This window comes from Anas platyrhynchos, chromosome 7, assembly GCF_047663525.1.
Source record: "Anas platyrhynchos isolate ZD024472 breed Pekin duck chromosome 7, IASCAAS_PekinDuck_T2T, whole genome shotgun sequence".
In the NCBI taxonomy this organism is placed as follows: Eukaryota; Metazoa; Chordata; class Aves; order Anseriformes; family Anatidae; genus Anas; species Anas platyrhynchos.
The window spans coordinates 22,515,021-22,529,422 of NC_092593.1; the positions used below are offsets into that span (position 1 = coordinate 22,515,021).

General features: G+C 38.0%; 2 protein-coding genes across 6 annotated transcripts in view; one reads left to right on the forward strand and one right to left on the reverse strand.

The window, feature by feature from the left end:
- Nucleotides 1-70: 70 nt before the first annotated feature.
- On the forward strand, nt 71-11,083 carry SCRN3 (secernin 3). 2 transcript variants are annotated; one of them, XM_027461342.3, is made up of 7 exons: nt 71-238; nt 351-532; nt 1,216-1,415; nt 2,083-2,298; nt 4,853-5,015; nt 5,462-5,642; nt 7,109-11,083. In XM_027461342.3, exons 1-7 carry the CDS (start codon nt 71-73, stop codon nt 7,265-7,267), a joined length of 1,269 nt encoding a protein of 422 aa, XP_027317143.3. In that variant the 3' UTR covers nt 7,268-11,083. The 2 variants fall into 2 exon arrangements, with proteins under 2 accessions (XP_027317143.3, XP_027317144.3); XM_027461343.3 differs by having other exon boundaries at nt 2,086-2,298.
- GPR155 (G protein-coupled receptor 155) overlaps nt 10,647-14,402 on the reverse strand; it is a 34,812-nt gene continuing 31,056 nt past the window's right edge. For 2 of the 4 annotated variants that reach the window (XM_072040961.1, XM_005019700.5), the window contains exon 16: nt 10,647-12,679. In XM_072040961.1, coding sequence (XP_071897062.1) covers nt 12,457-12,679 — 223 coding nt within the window. In that variant the 3' untranslated portion in view covers nt 10,647-12,456. Of the gene's footprint in view, nt 12,733-14,402 lie in introns of all 4 variants that reach the window. The other 2 variants (XM_038182149.2, XM_072040962.1) reach the window with 2 other exon arrangements.

Below are 14,402 nucleotides of genomic sequence, written 5' to 3' on the forward strand. Positions count from 1 at the left end.
GGCCTTCCTCTTCCTCCTCCTCCTCCTCCCTTACCGCGCTCCGCCCCGCCCCGGCCGCAGAGGCAGCGCCATGGCCGCCCGGCCGCCTCCCCGCTCCTGCGACACGTTCGTGGCGCTGCCGCCCGCCGCGGCCGGGGGCCGGGTGGTGTTCGGCAAGAACTCGGACCGGCCGCGGGACGAGGTGCAGGAGGTGCTGCACTGCCCCGCCGCACAGCACCCGCCCGGCGCCGCGCTGCAGGTGAGCGCCCTCCCCGCCTCCCCGCCTCCCTCCCCCGCTGCGCACCCGCGGCCCGAGCGGCTCCCTCGGGCTGCCCGCACCGTGACTCGCCCCGCGCTCCGGCTCGTTGCAGTGCACCTACATCGAGATCGAGCAGGTTCCGCACACCCACGCCGTCGTCCTGAGCCGGCCCTCGTGGCTGTGGGGAGCAGAAATGGGCGCTAACGAGCACGGGGTGTGCATCGGCAACGAGGCCGTGTGGGGCCGAGACGAAGTCTGCGATGATGAAGCTCTGCTGGGCATGGATCTCGTGAGGTCTGCGCGGGCTGGGCTGGTCAGTGGTACCCCGCCTGGATTTAGCTTTAAAGCACGGCTGTTCAGTTCTGTAATGCCTGCCTGCACTTTCAGGACACACACCCGTCTATGCTGCTGTTCCAGCCCTGGCTCAAATAAGCATTTCTTGGCACAGCAGGGAGCGCTGCCGGGAGCTGGGAGGCCTGGGGAGGTGTCACACACCAGAACAGAATCTGAAGGAAACTATCACACTTCTCTCTTCTCTGCAAAGCATATGCTAAACTGAGCCAAGACTCTTAAAAGCACAGCTGAACCACAGGAATTAGTGTTTGGGCTGGTTAAAAGTACAGGGGATGTCCTAGGGTCTGTTCTCATTTCCCACTTCCTCCATCTTTCACACACGTACTACAAAGTTTCACTCTTAGCCATACATCTCCATGTAAACAATGATAATTTATTTTGTCTGTGTCACTGGGTGCCAGTGTAACTCATTAACCTGCAGCAGGCAGTCAGCTCTTTGTACTGGTTCCCCCCCAGACCAATACCCAGTTCAGATTCAGAGGCACTTCCAAAGAGCCCTCTGCCTACCTTTCTGCATTTCCTTTTGACTGTTAATTGAATTCCAGTTCAATTTGAATATTCATGCTGAATAGATAATGTTTAAAGTTTATGGTTCCAAAGATAACATCTTCCTTTTGTTTTAGGCTTGGACTCGAGAGAGCAGACACAGGTGAAAAGGCTCTTACTGTCATAGTTGATTTGCTAGAAAAATATGGACAGGGAGGAAACTGTATGGAGAGCCATATGGCTTTTACATACCATAACAGTTTTCTGATAGCTGACAGAAAGGAAGCCTGGGTGCTGGAGACATCAGGAAAATACTGGGCAGCAGAAAAAGTAGAAGGTATGGATGATGCTTTTTGTTTCAAGTATTTTGAATGCAGTGACAAATGGCAAATCTCTAGTTTTCAGTTACTATTTCTTTAAGGCATGAAACTAACCTCCAGATATATACGTGCCTGTGAGCAACAAGAGTTGCATCTTAGGGTAGCGAGTTGAGAGAGAAGCCGAGACACACAGGAGGCCTGTTCAGAGATGACCACTTCTGCAGTTAGAAAACAGAGGACAGCAAGGTCAGGACGAGATGTGTAGTCTTAAAGATGATGGTAATCGATTACAATTTCATTTGGTGACAGGGTGATACTGACAGATTCAGTGCATTGGGTCCTGAAGCGGTCAATTCTTCCAGTGGACTTAAAGGGACAAGCTGTGTCTTTGGAGGTGTAAGAGGAAGAATGCAAAGACAGGAATAATCAGGACAGAACCCGAAATATTATGGTGGTGGTAGAAGTAAATGACTCAGAACTGAGGTAGCAGCGGAATTTCAAAATCAAGATGCATGCAGCCAGGGAGAGAGTGCAAAAAAAACCACCAAACTACATTATTGCACAGATCTCGTAGGAAACTCTTCAATGCATCATTTGTTTACATTTAGCTTAGCAGCTTACTGAAGCAAAGTGCTTGGAAAAAGCATTTGAAGAATTAAAATAACTCTTTCTTCACCTTCCAAGCAGGAGGTGTACGGAATATTTCCAACCAGCTCTCTATCACGACCAAGATTGACAGACAACATCCAGAGCTGAAGGAATATGCCAAAAGCAAGGGCTGGTGGGATGGGGAAAAGGAATTTGATTTTGCTGCCACATATTCTTACGTAAATACTGCCAGAATGACTACATCCAGGGGCCGCTATTGTGAAGGCTACAAACTTCTGAACAAACACAAAGGTATCATTTTTGATTTTTTTTTTTTAAAAGAGATGCAAAGTGTTTAGTGAGCTACATTAATTTAAATCATAAATGATTAAACATCTGATGCTGATGATTTGGTGAACCAGAATTTCTTAGAACAACTTTTTCCTTAAAGGAGAAATTCTGAACTTTGGAGTCTTCTATCCATTTTGCCAATTTGGTGTTGAGGAAAAATTAAGCCAAGGGTCCATCATCAGACACAACTACAGTGACAATGCTGAGAGGTCACATTATGACCATACAGCTAAGTAGTCGATAAGCCCTGCTCTGAAACACTTTGACAGGCTATGTATTATTATTATACCCGTAATTACAGGTGGAGGCCAAAAGAGACTCCCGTTGGTTGGCAGCCACAAACAGCCCTGTGAACAACTTTAACCTGGTCCTATTCATACAGTCCTAAGACGTCAGCACAGTGTTTTCACACACATCTTGCATTTATTTTTTAGATTGTTTTTAAAATCTTTGTGGTTTCACCAGTAACTGCTACAGCAACCTTATGCACTCTAATGAAACACTGAGAGCAGAATAAAGGAATTTTCTGTATAGTAAGCAGGTTCTCCTAATTGCTAACTTATTTTTCAGACCTGTATAGAGAGAAGCTATTACTTCCAAATACATCCATCTGGAAGCTTTTTGATGCATCCGTATTCACTTGTTCATTTGAAATAATTAATCTGAACCAAAATAACATTGCACCCCTGTTTTGTTTTGTTTTTTTAATTTGGCTAAGCTCTGCCAGGCCAAGTTTAGCATTTAGTTCATGCATCAGAATGAATTACCTTTTACTGTCCTGCTATAGTGATCATGTAAATCCTGCATTCATTTTGGGAATTGCAGGTTCTGAATACTGAAAGCATTTTCATAATACCTGTATTTACCTGTATGATGATAACGCTGAGATTCTATCAGGGTTTTCATTCTAAATCCCCATTTTCAGGCTTTTACCTGAACCATTTTAACAATCACACTAGGTGTTCAGGTTATCAACCTCATATGGTTTCAGTCTTGTTGAGATTTATTTTAAAGTAGGTGCCTTAACTAAAAGCTATTTAGTTTAGAGCAGCAGTAAAATCGCTAGTTTCTTAATCTACCCTTCCCAGCTTTTTCACTTAGTGGCATTAAAGTTTTTTTCCAGGCTGTCTACCACAGGAACACCATTTTTAGATAAACATTTACATTTCAAAATATAAGGAATGTATTTCAGGAATATAAAGTAATGTAAAAAAAAAAAAAAACCTAGTAGAAAATATGTAATACCATCCTTTCTGCTGGACAAGTTGCCAACTTGCAGCTCACAAACTGACTGCTGCTGCTTAATTTCTTCAGTTTATCTAGCGTGCTGATTTTTTGAATTCTGACTGGCCCAGGCAACTGTGGGAATAGTTATGTGTGTTTGCTTGCTGAAATAGTGCATTTCCTAGCATGCCTGTCTACAGGCAATTCAGATTGTGTATTAAAAAAAAAAGGAACATCTGACTTAGCAGTAGTATATTGTAAGAACAGACGGCTAGGCAGTTTAAAAAAAAAAAAAATGCAGCTAGAACTTCACCGAGGCAACAGCAACAAAAAAATTAACAATACCTTCAAGTAGAGGGAAAAAATAGTGAATTACCTATTCTTTTTCCGCTCTACACATATGTTCAACTGGTACACCAAATCTGAAAAGAAAACTACTTCAAGTACTGCCTGTTAGAATACTGGATGGTGTAGTGATACTGTACTACACCAGCCTTTAAGCTCTGGTGTACAGTACACAAACGGCAACAGCATTTGAAGGCCAGATGCAGAGTGGAAGGGGTTCTGTTTCACCTCACTGAGAAGAAAGAGTTACTGTCATAAGGACACTATACATCTCATAGGTAATTGATTAAATCTTCTTTGCAAATGGATGTGCTATTTTAGTTTCTGTTGACTCTGGGTTTAAGTTACTCCAGTGCATCATTTCAACTGTCAATATGTAGTCTAAGGGCTTTGAAAGGTCAGATGTTAAAACCAAACCAAAAAAAAAAAATAACCACAGGCTTGGTGTTTCATTTTCAAAATAACATGCAAAATCCATGCACAGTTATCATTTTTTATATTTTCAAAGCAGCCTCGTGGTATCAACTGTGTACAAATACCAATAACTAATATGATTATTTGTCTTGTCAACTCCCACATAATACTTAGAAAGTTCAGCCCTTAATCCAAGCTACTAATTTTCATTTGAAAAGTTACTGTGTGAATGACCATTTGCTAGCCATGTGTATCTTACCCTTCTGGGAAACATCACCCTCCTCTCCCTGATCGTAAATGTTATAGCTCATTATCACCTACCGTCTGAAATAAATTCTTGTGGGAATACAGTAGTATTTTAAAGTATATTACATATTAAAGCATACTGTTGGGATTTTTTTTTTATTTGCCAATACAAATTAAAATTAGCATTGCCTACTGAAAGTAAAAGCAGCCAGTTGTAGAAAACATGCCATTTAGTTGATAGTATAAATAGAGTTTTGTGTAAATAATTGTTTTGTATCTGAAATAGGTTCTATCACTTCTGAAACAATGATGGAAATTCTTCGTGACAAAGAGAGTGGCATTAATATGGAAGGCGGTTTTATGACAACTGGAAGCATGGTGTCTGTACTGCCTCAGGAGCCTAATCTGCCTTGTATTCACTTCTTTACAGGAACTCCAGACCCTGCAAGGTGATGTAGTAACATTATGATAAAAAGCTGCAAGTACAAGTATCTAAATGAAAAGTATTGCAGTTTATCTAACTACATTCCTTTTTGATTTGGTTTGTTTTTGAAAGAAATCAAAAAGCAGGGCAAAAGTAATGCTTATGAACATTTTGGTGTCATCTACCAACTTACTTACTGGAACACTGCTATGACACTGACTTAAAAACGCATTAGGATGTTTTTTAAAGGATTTTTTTTAGAGGTTTTTTTTTTCTTTAAACTTCTAAAAGTTCTAAAATAAGTTCTAAAACTTCTAAAACTTTTAAAAACTTTAAAAAAAAAAAAAAAAAAAAAAAAACTTCTTCCTTGAGAGAAGCAAGTAGAAGTATGGGGAAAATACAGCAATCTACTGACTTAATTTTATCAAAATTGTATCGGTGAAGGATCTCTGTTTTATTTTCTCTTTCTAGGTCCGTATTCAAGCCTTTCATTTTTGTGCCCAATGTTACTCAGTTATTGAAAACCACCTCCCCTACATTTGGTCATGATGATCCAGTTAAGAAGCAACCACGTTTTCAGAGTAAGCCAGATCGAAGACATGAGCTCTATAAAAAACATGAAAGTGCTGCTGTAGCTATGGAAGCCATGAAGGTATGTTGATTAAATTAGATTTCAATGCAAGCAGGTGGTTTGTATAAGCTCCTTGCTCACATTTTGTTAATGCAATACCACTTAATGCCCTTTGATGGATAGTAAAGAACACTGTAGTGCACCAGAAGCCAATCATCTTGGCATCTGGCAGGCATATGCTTCTAACACAAAAAACTGAAACTAGCACTTGGTTGTCTGGGGATAGGCCTGGGTGTACAGCTATTTGTACTGCTTATATTGCAAAGAAGCAGGCCACACATGCACAAACTAGTTAGATAACAAGGAAGTGGTTGAGCAGCTGCAGGCAAATATGGGTCAGTAAGGAGATCCTGCCCTTTTCCATTCTGTGGTGGGGGTAGACCCCCTCAGGTACACCATATACCAGACAAGCTTAGGAGCAAAACCTGAATTTTGCATTTTACTCAGTTTCTGTAAGTGCCTCAGGTTGATTTAATATAACGACATCTTGGCACCAAATTCCAACTAATCCTAGTGAGTGTATTAGATACTACGGTATGTCAGTTCTGGGGTTAGAGGGTAATGAGACATTCTTCGCCCCACCACGATAAACAATGGAAATAGCTTTTTTTTTTTGAATAGTTGATTTGTCCTTACCCACACCAACTTCAGCTCCTGTTGTAAAGCCAGTTCTTCTAGTTATGTATTGACACAATCTTCTGCTGCTTTTTCCCCCCCCTTATTCTCTCTTCTTGCCCCAGTGCTAGTTTCTTCCTCTCTTCCCCAAATTAGCATCTCGCTGATGACCTTGACACTACATTCACTAGTATATCTTCTCAAGATCCTGACAGCACCAGATAGTACCAAATACTAAAACCGGTTAGAATTTGGAAACATGTTTAAAGCGCATGACTTGTATGTAGCTCTATGACAATAGGTACAGTTTGTAGACCCCAATTTTGCTGACCTAAATGGCAATAGAAAGGAGGTAGCAGTATAGAAATCTGAAATACGTAAGTTACTGTGAAGCAGCCAAAACAACACAGCGTTAAGCAGTTCACATTGAGGAACTTCTGTGTGACACCAGGAAAGGAGAGATCACAAAGATAGCTGGGCACAAAGGTAAAACAGGGCGGTGCTTACCTGTAACAGTGGTGTCTCCTGTTTACACAGCTAACGTGTTCTTAAAAAAAAAAAAAAAAAAAAAAAAAGACATGAAACTTAAGTGGGGTTGCTAACATAAACACCCGTAACAGCTCTCATGCCCTCCCCCCCCCCTTTTTTTTTTGCATTCCATCAAAGGATGTAGGGAGACAGAATGAATGCTAGATAATGAGAAAAGAAGCACTGATCTAAGAAAATCTACCTTGATGCTAACTTCTACAAACACCAACTTGTACCCTAGAAACAATTAGAGTTAGATAAGGACAGTACAACAGCATTTTGTTAGGGTGAACACTACATATTTTGTATGGCTTGTGGTGAAATACAGGCATTTCTTTTTGCAGGACGAAGGAAAAGAGATGCTGCAAAAGATACAGATGCTGGAGAAAAGTAAGATAAATGAAATGGAATCAATCCTGCAAAACGGATGTCTTGACACTAACCAGGTGGTCAACCTTTTTTCACAGTGTGTAGAAGAAGAACTCAAAATATATAGTAGTTAAAACTACTATTTGAATAAATGGATTATAATTTGTTGTTATGGTTAACTCTTCTAATGGAGTGGCTATATAGATTACCTCATATTTTCAATATACCAGTTACTTAGTATGGACAGTTTTAAAGCTGCAGTTCTCTGTTTAGGCCAAATAGCTTTTAGTTGTAGGAAGCAAGGCTGAAAAGTGTCTTCAGAGCTGGCAGTACCTCTCTAAGTGGCAAAAAACTGACAGCAGAGATTGATTCACCAACAACCTGAGATGCAATTAGGATTCAAGTAGTTTGACTTAAGTTGCTGAACAACCCAATCTTTGGATGAAGAACACCAATGTAGCTACACACATGTAGGTTTTATAGTTAAGATAATTGTTGTAGCAGAATTTCCTACTGCTTGAATTAAAACAGCCAGGCTAGAGGCTTTTCTAAAATGTAGAAAAATATTGCTTTTTACTAAATTAAAAGGAACGTGATATGCAAGTCAAGTGAGATTGATATTCAGCTGTTTGATAAAGGCTTTGTAAGGTATGTTTCATATATGACTTTTCTACTCCTTTAATGTGAAATAAGGCTAAGAGCTTAAGGTCTTAGGCTAAACCTAAATCAATTACAGCTTTACCATAATTTGTTGTGAAACCTGATTATACGGGATTCAACAATGTTAGTGTCTAGCAAGTTACCACACAATTATTTATTTAAATACAACATGATCATTGTAAATTAATTCTTAATTCTTCAGTACACTTTATAACACTGTGAGGGACTTTTTAAATGTTTCTTGATTTTTTTTTTTTTGTTTAAATCAGGCAACTAAAATGGAAGAAGTCAGGGTCCATGAGTATATACTTGCACTCAGTAGAGCACTTAAAAAAAAAAAAAAAACTCTTCAAAATTTTTCCACTTCATATAAGCCATTTTAACCATACCTTGTTTTACCAAAATTGGTAGACTTAAGGAGTTGATTTAAATAAGCTTTTTGCCCTGCCAGGAGCAATTCCTTGCCAGTCTTGCTTAAAAGTAGTGATCAAGCTGTCAGTACTTTATTATCCATGGCAAGGGGCAAACAGAGCAAACAAAGAAGTAAGGTTCCGACTTGACTATGTGATCAAGCAGGATAAAAAGTATAACCAGATTAAAACAAAGAACAAACAAACAAAAAAAAACAACCAACCAAACAAAAAAAAACAGTTCTGCAAAGCTTCAGGTGAGAACATGTAACATGAAGTGGAGCATTGAGGCTGCAGTGGTAATAGGTAATACGTGACAATATACAATAACCCCCCAGACCACAGTAAGACCATTCTTTGATGAATGCTTTATATTTTGTCAAGATGCTAGAGTCATCTCATCTCAGATGCAAAAGATGGGGCTACACATACAGTTTTCTCATTTTGCAAGCCATTCTATATTCCCACTGGAAAAAACAATTAGGCAAATAAAAGAAATACACTTAAAATGAAGTTTGTTGAATGCTGCTAAACCTGTAAGATGAGGAGTTTGATAAAATGTGTACTTGATCTAACAATGAAAGTATTTAGATCCACACCAAAAATCTAAAGGGTTGGCAAAAGTTCTTGAACTTCCTAGTTCTAGGGATCGTATATGTACCAAGTGGCAGCAGCAAGTAAGATCTATGAAAGTAAGCACATGTTGATTGTGAACCTTTTGTGCTTGTGTTGCCAACAAAATTTATTAGAATAATAAAAGGATGTTCATGAACTGGATGGTATATTTAATAAAAGTTTGCTGTATTTACCTGTTTTCTTTGGATGTCTGTATCTGACAATTCTTTGCATCATGGTGTGCTGTTTTGTATCATCAGCTCTTCCATGCTAGCTCCTTGATAACTTCAGAGAAGCAATAAATGCCAGGTAAAACAGTGCTGGAAACCAAGGTACCATTCAAGTTTACAGGCAGTGTAGCAGAGTGAGACAGAGAATTTTATGTGATACTGCAACTAGAGTAAAGTTATAGAAGAATGGAAGTAGTGAAAGTTGTGGTACAGGCTTTTAAGTGAATTTTTTGTCCATCTAATTACAGGGTGTCAATTAACCAGTCTTACTAGGTTAAGCATAGTGGTCAAGTTCTAATATAGGTAGACACAGTCCAGCTATTCCTCTGTTTTTTGTTGTCCTTCATTTATTTGTCTACAGGACACACAGTAAAAACAATGTGTTTTCAGATAGATCAAGCCATGGCTGACAGACTATGGTATATTTTGGTACCTTTCTTCCTGGGATTTCATCCTCCTAGAACACATGCAGTGCAAAATGCAAAACAAGGATGAAACCAGAAGGAATAAATGACCCTCCATCCTGCAACCATAAATTTAAAAAAAAAAAAAAAAAAGTATCAACAATCAGAAAGTCCTCTAGAGGGCAATCGTTGCATGTATTTCATCTAGTTTTATGAAGGCTCATTATTTAAGAAAAAAAAGAAAACTGCTACCAAAAAATTTTAAGTGTTTAATATCTACCCCATCCATTATCGTAAGTATTTTGAAATGAATGCTAAAAAAATTAATGCTGTCTTTCGTTGGAGATACCCCTGGACTTACTATCTTGTTCAGTGAATGTTTTCACAGAATTAGAGCTTTCAGGTTAAGCAGTATTTATCCCAAACTAATCAGCCTTCAAAATAAAAGAACTTACTGCACCACTGGCCACATCTTCAAAGCAAAGCTACTTCTAACCACCAGAAATTCACACATCAATAAACAAAGTATTTACATACACTGGATTATCAACTATTTTTACAGCTTAGTGGTACTCCTTGGTGGAAGCAAATACTTGTCAAATACGAGTTAGGTAACTTTCTAATGTTATTCAAAGTCTCTTCTTAGTTTCCAAAAGTACCCAGTGATTTAGGAATAGATTAGCTTGTTCCATATTTGATTGATAAATTCTTTAGTCTATGTTTTGACCGTTTCTTACTTAAGACAGGTACGTTGTGATCAAATGCAGGGAATATGAGAGCCATTATAATAAGGAAGGCCAGGGCAAGGACTTAAATGATGAAAATGACAGAGATGAGTGAGAGAACAATGACTGTTTTGGAGCATAAAACTGAACTAAGAGCAACTTTTTCAAAAATTGAAGGATCTTCAAAGGTACATATTTGGTAAGGAGAGGATAATACAAAAAAATTCCTAAAGATCTGAATTAGCTCCTTGCTGGTATAAGTAGCAGGGAGGCTGTTAGAAGAAAACTGGTGGGCATCCATTAACAAATCTACATACTTATAAAGCATCAAGAATGGATTTAAGATACAGCAAAATTTGAAATCCAAGAGCCACTTTAACAAACTTCTCAGACATATTTCTTATAAAACTTGACACACACATGTAACCCTCCCACTTCTTGTATCACACCAAAACTCAGAACTCTGAAATCAAATAATAGATTTATTGATAAGTTACAGTATTTAGAAGCCAGACATACTCATAGCTTCTACTCTTAAGCGACGTATATTTAATTATTCCAAAATATCTTATGTAGCTGTCTTCAGCAATTGTAATGGAAATAAGCTATCATTTTCTTTGTGGCTGCAGCCTGATACAAATATCAATTCTGTTGTTGGAAAACATTAAAATGTCAGCTTGTATAGTATACATACATAGTTATGTTTCAGTGCAGACCGCAGATGTGCAATAAGACTGACAGTAAAAAGAATTATTTTTCCAATAGAAGTCTTGCATGGAGTTATAGCTACCATAAAATGACTGTTTCCTGAACAGCAGTTTATGCTACTAAAATCAGTTTTAATTCTTAATACAAAGTAGACACATAAGTAGTTGTAATAAAATCTATGTATTAAAAAAAAAAAAACTTGTTTTTTTTTAAAAAAAAGAAAGAAGGTGAGAAGAGTTGTTCAAATGCTTGACTGTTCCAGGTAAGCAATTTTTTCCCCCAAATACCTGTGTTCTTTCCCTTCATTAGGTAATATTTTACGAAGACAAACAAATACCATTCTTACAATTTAGAAGGGCAGTGTAATGGCTGTCAGATACTATGGTTTGTTTTTAACCTTTTCAAAAGTATGCTGGCGGATGTAGAGATTCTCAGATGGTGCTTTCAGTGCACAGAACACTGAATGACGCTGAAGTAACTACTTAATGTCACAGAGGGATACTGAGACTTGCTAGGAAACTTTGTTACATACCCAATAACAACATTTTAAGGTATTTAGTTTTTTTTAAAGCCCAACTTTGAAGTTGTTACATCTGTTTATGAAATAGAAGTCATTGCATGTCATTTAGAAGTTTTTATATTTTGATACAATTTTTGGTTATAACTTGCACAGGTATCCAGGGCTTCCCTAACTTCTTTCTTTGAGGCTTGCACTTCTGAATTAAAATGGAAAGGCTTATTTCAGAAGGTAAAATGCAAATCTTGACAAAGCTGTTAGTACTGCCAAAAGGCAGAACTTCAAAACCAATTGTTTATATATAAAATCCATTATATTGCTTCCTAGTATGGAAAGTGGTGGTTATTATTTCTTTTTATATGTAAAGTTTTCATGGTATTGTTGTACAAAACCTTTTTTCCCCGCACTCTGTTTCCTCAACGTTAATCCTCTTACACTGTAATCATCTTCACAACAATTCTGCTATCATGAGTGGAGGACTTTATCTTTAAGGGAGAAACAAAGTGCTTCATCCAAGGTAAAAAACAGCCAGAAAAAAAATTCTGGTGTTAGACAAGAGTGCACAGTAGTAAAAACTGGGGTATAACAGAGAAAAAAATCCTATTTCTGTGAAGCCAGTGGGAAGCCTGACCTTAAATCACACTGAAATACTGAAAAAAAATGGCAACATAAAAAACACAATGAGAGGAATATGTTTGTTTTTCCCCCAATTGTGGCACCAGTCACTAAAGCTGCTGTTACAGTGCAGGTATAAAAACATCAGTGACACACATAATTTCACTGTTTGTTTTGCTGAAAATGGAGAAAATGCTCTAAATCCGAAGTACCTTGTTCTGTTCTAGCTGCATTCTGGTTTGAACACTCACTGAGAATATCACTTGCTACTATTTTCTTCAGAATAGACACAGGTAGAACCACATTTCGTAACTCCACAAGAGAGTGTGACACAACTCCCTAGGAGCCCTGAGAAAGGGACACTTCCAGGTGCGGTGGCAAATGCAGAGGAGATGGTCACGTTTACCCCACCTGCCCGTCCTCTGTCTACATGCTCAGGTCACTGGCTCTCGACTGTAGTTGATCTCTTAGGAATAAAGCGGTAATACAAATATTCATCCCGAAATTCAAATTCATTCGTAATGTGCTGGATGACGCCTCCTTTCATCAGTCTGTCTCCATACATCACAGCTTCACCACGGTCAGAGGCAAGGCCAACTTGGATGAGCCAGTTCACCAGGTCACAGCCAAAGAAGATGCCAGTGGAGATCTTTGCACCACACCTGTATGTCAAAGGAATGATTCACCCACATGTTCTGTAAATCTGGTATCACCACTGCACGATGGAAAAGGCAAGGAAAAATAGCAGGAAACAAGGAAAGACATCATGATAGTTAAGAGCATGTTAGCAGAGAATTTGCAAGATTTGCATTTTAGGGACATGCCAACGTTCACTACCTTTTCCTACAGACAATTCAATGAGAAGTAAGATTTATGTACTGTTATTTTAGGTCTGTGCAAATAAACTTCAATGAACACAAGCAGCAGCTTTCCTACAAACACACACAATGCGAGTCTATTTATTGGATACTTACTTCCCATGTACTCATTAGCATGACCATTTCTGCAACAAAATATGATTTGAGTGCTGAGTGCCTGCAGCAGCAGGACCTCAATCTGCAATTTAATGCCATTTTATAATTTCTCTACAGCTTTAAGCAGACATTAACTACTTACATATATTGTAAACAAAAACCATTTAACTTGCATATCTGGTTAAATATTTATTACAACAGGCAGTACTAAGAATAAATGAAACATTTACAAGAGGACTAAACTAACTTTCTGTTACATATTTATGAAGCAATTCCATTAACATCTAGCTAGCTGCAGTAAAAATACCATTCAGAAATTTACCTGCAGCAACGAATGTTTCTGCTTATCTAAAATCTGCTCTATGGAAGCCAAGCACAGGGTTTTTGAAGATGATTAATAAATATACAAGATAAAAAAATAGAGAAAAAATGTTTGTGTGTTTGTTTGTTTTCCTAAGATAAAAGCAACAGAAACATAGAGCATGTGTTAATATCTTAGCAGAGAAATAAAAACAAAAATAAAAGTCCATGATCGCAAGGTCTCAGTTACAGCATATTTAAATTGAAGAGGATAGAATCAAGTTAGATGAGTATGATAAATACTTTGTTTTAAACCACAAAGAGAAATAAGACATGAAGCTAGTTCTGCACAAACATAATATTATAATAACAAAGCAATCAATGTCATATTTTATGTATTCTTAGATGATATATAATTAAACAAACAAACAAAGCACTGAAAAGAACCAAATGAACGGCCTAAAGCCCAAGAAACAATAACAGCAGAAACAGAGGAAACAGCTATAATACCTGTCCTATTCTAAAACATTTTCTGATGCTTTTTTGTTTGACAAGTCTTTGAACTGCCATAGTTCTTTTTTTCCTAAATTAGCAAGGTTCCCTGAATTTATTTCTTATGGAACATTACTGATTTCTGGGGAGACTGAATGAAATAATGATCCAAAGTAGCCAATGCTGTCAAAAAATAGTTCTGGAATGTGGTCTGAGTTTATCTAACCATTTAAAGAACTTCCCCTCCAAAACTAGTCCTACTACCAAGAAAAATGAAAGTGTCTTGTTCAAACAATTCTTCCTATTTCTATTTCATACAGTAAATATACAAAGGCAGACAGAATCTCTTGTTCCTGCTTTTTCTGTTGGCACTTCTCATCTACCTGCACATACCTGAATACATAGTCTTCAATTCAGGTATTATAATTTGTGTCTGCAAGCTTTGGCAATCTCACAAATTGAGGTTCAGGCCTCATGAGAAGCATGAACAAAAAAACCTGTATGAATTCAAAAGGTATAAGTGTTCTAAAAACGTTATAATCTCACATAGCGAGTGGCCTTTACTACAATGGTTTTGCCTCCTGCAATATCTATTAGTAAACTCTCTCTAACATAAATA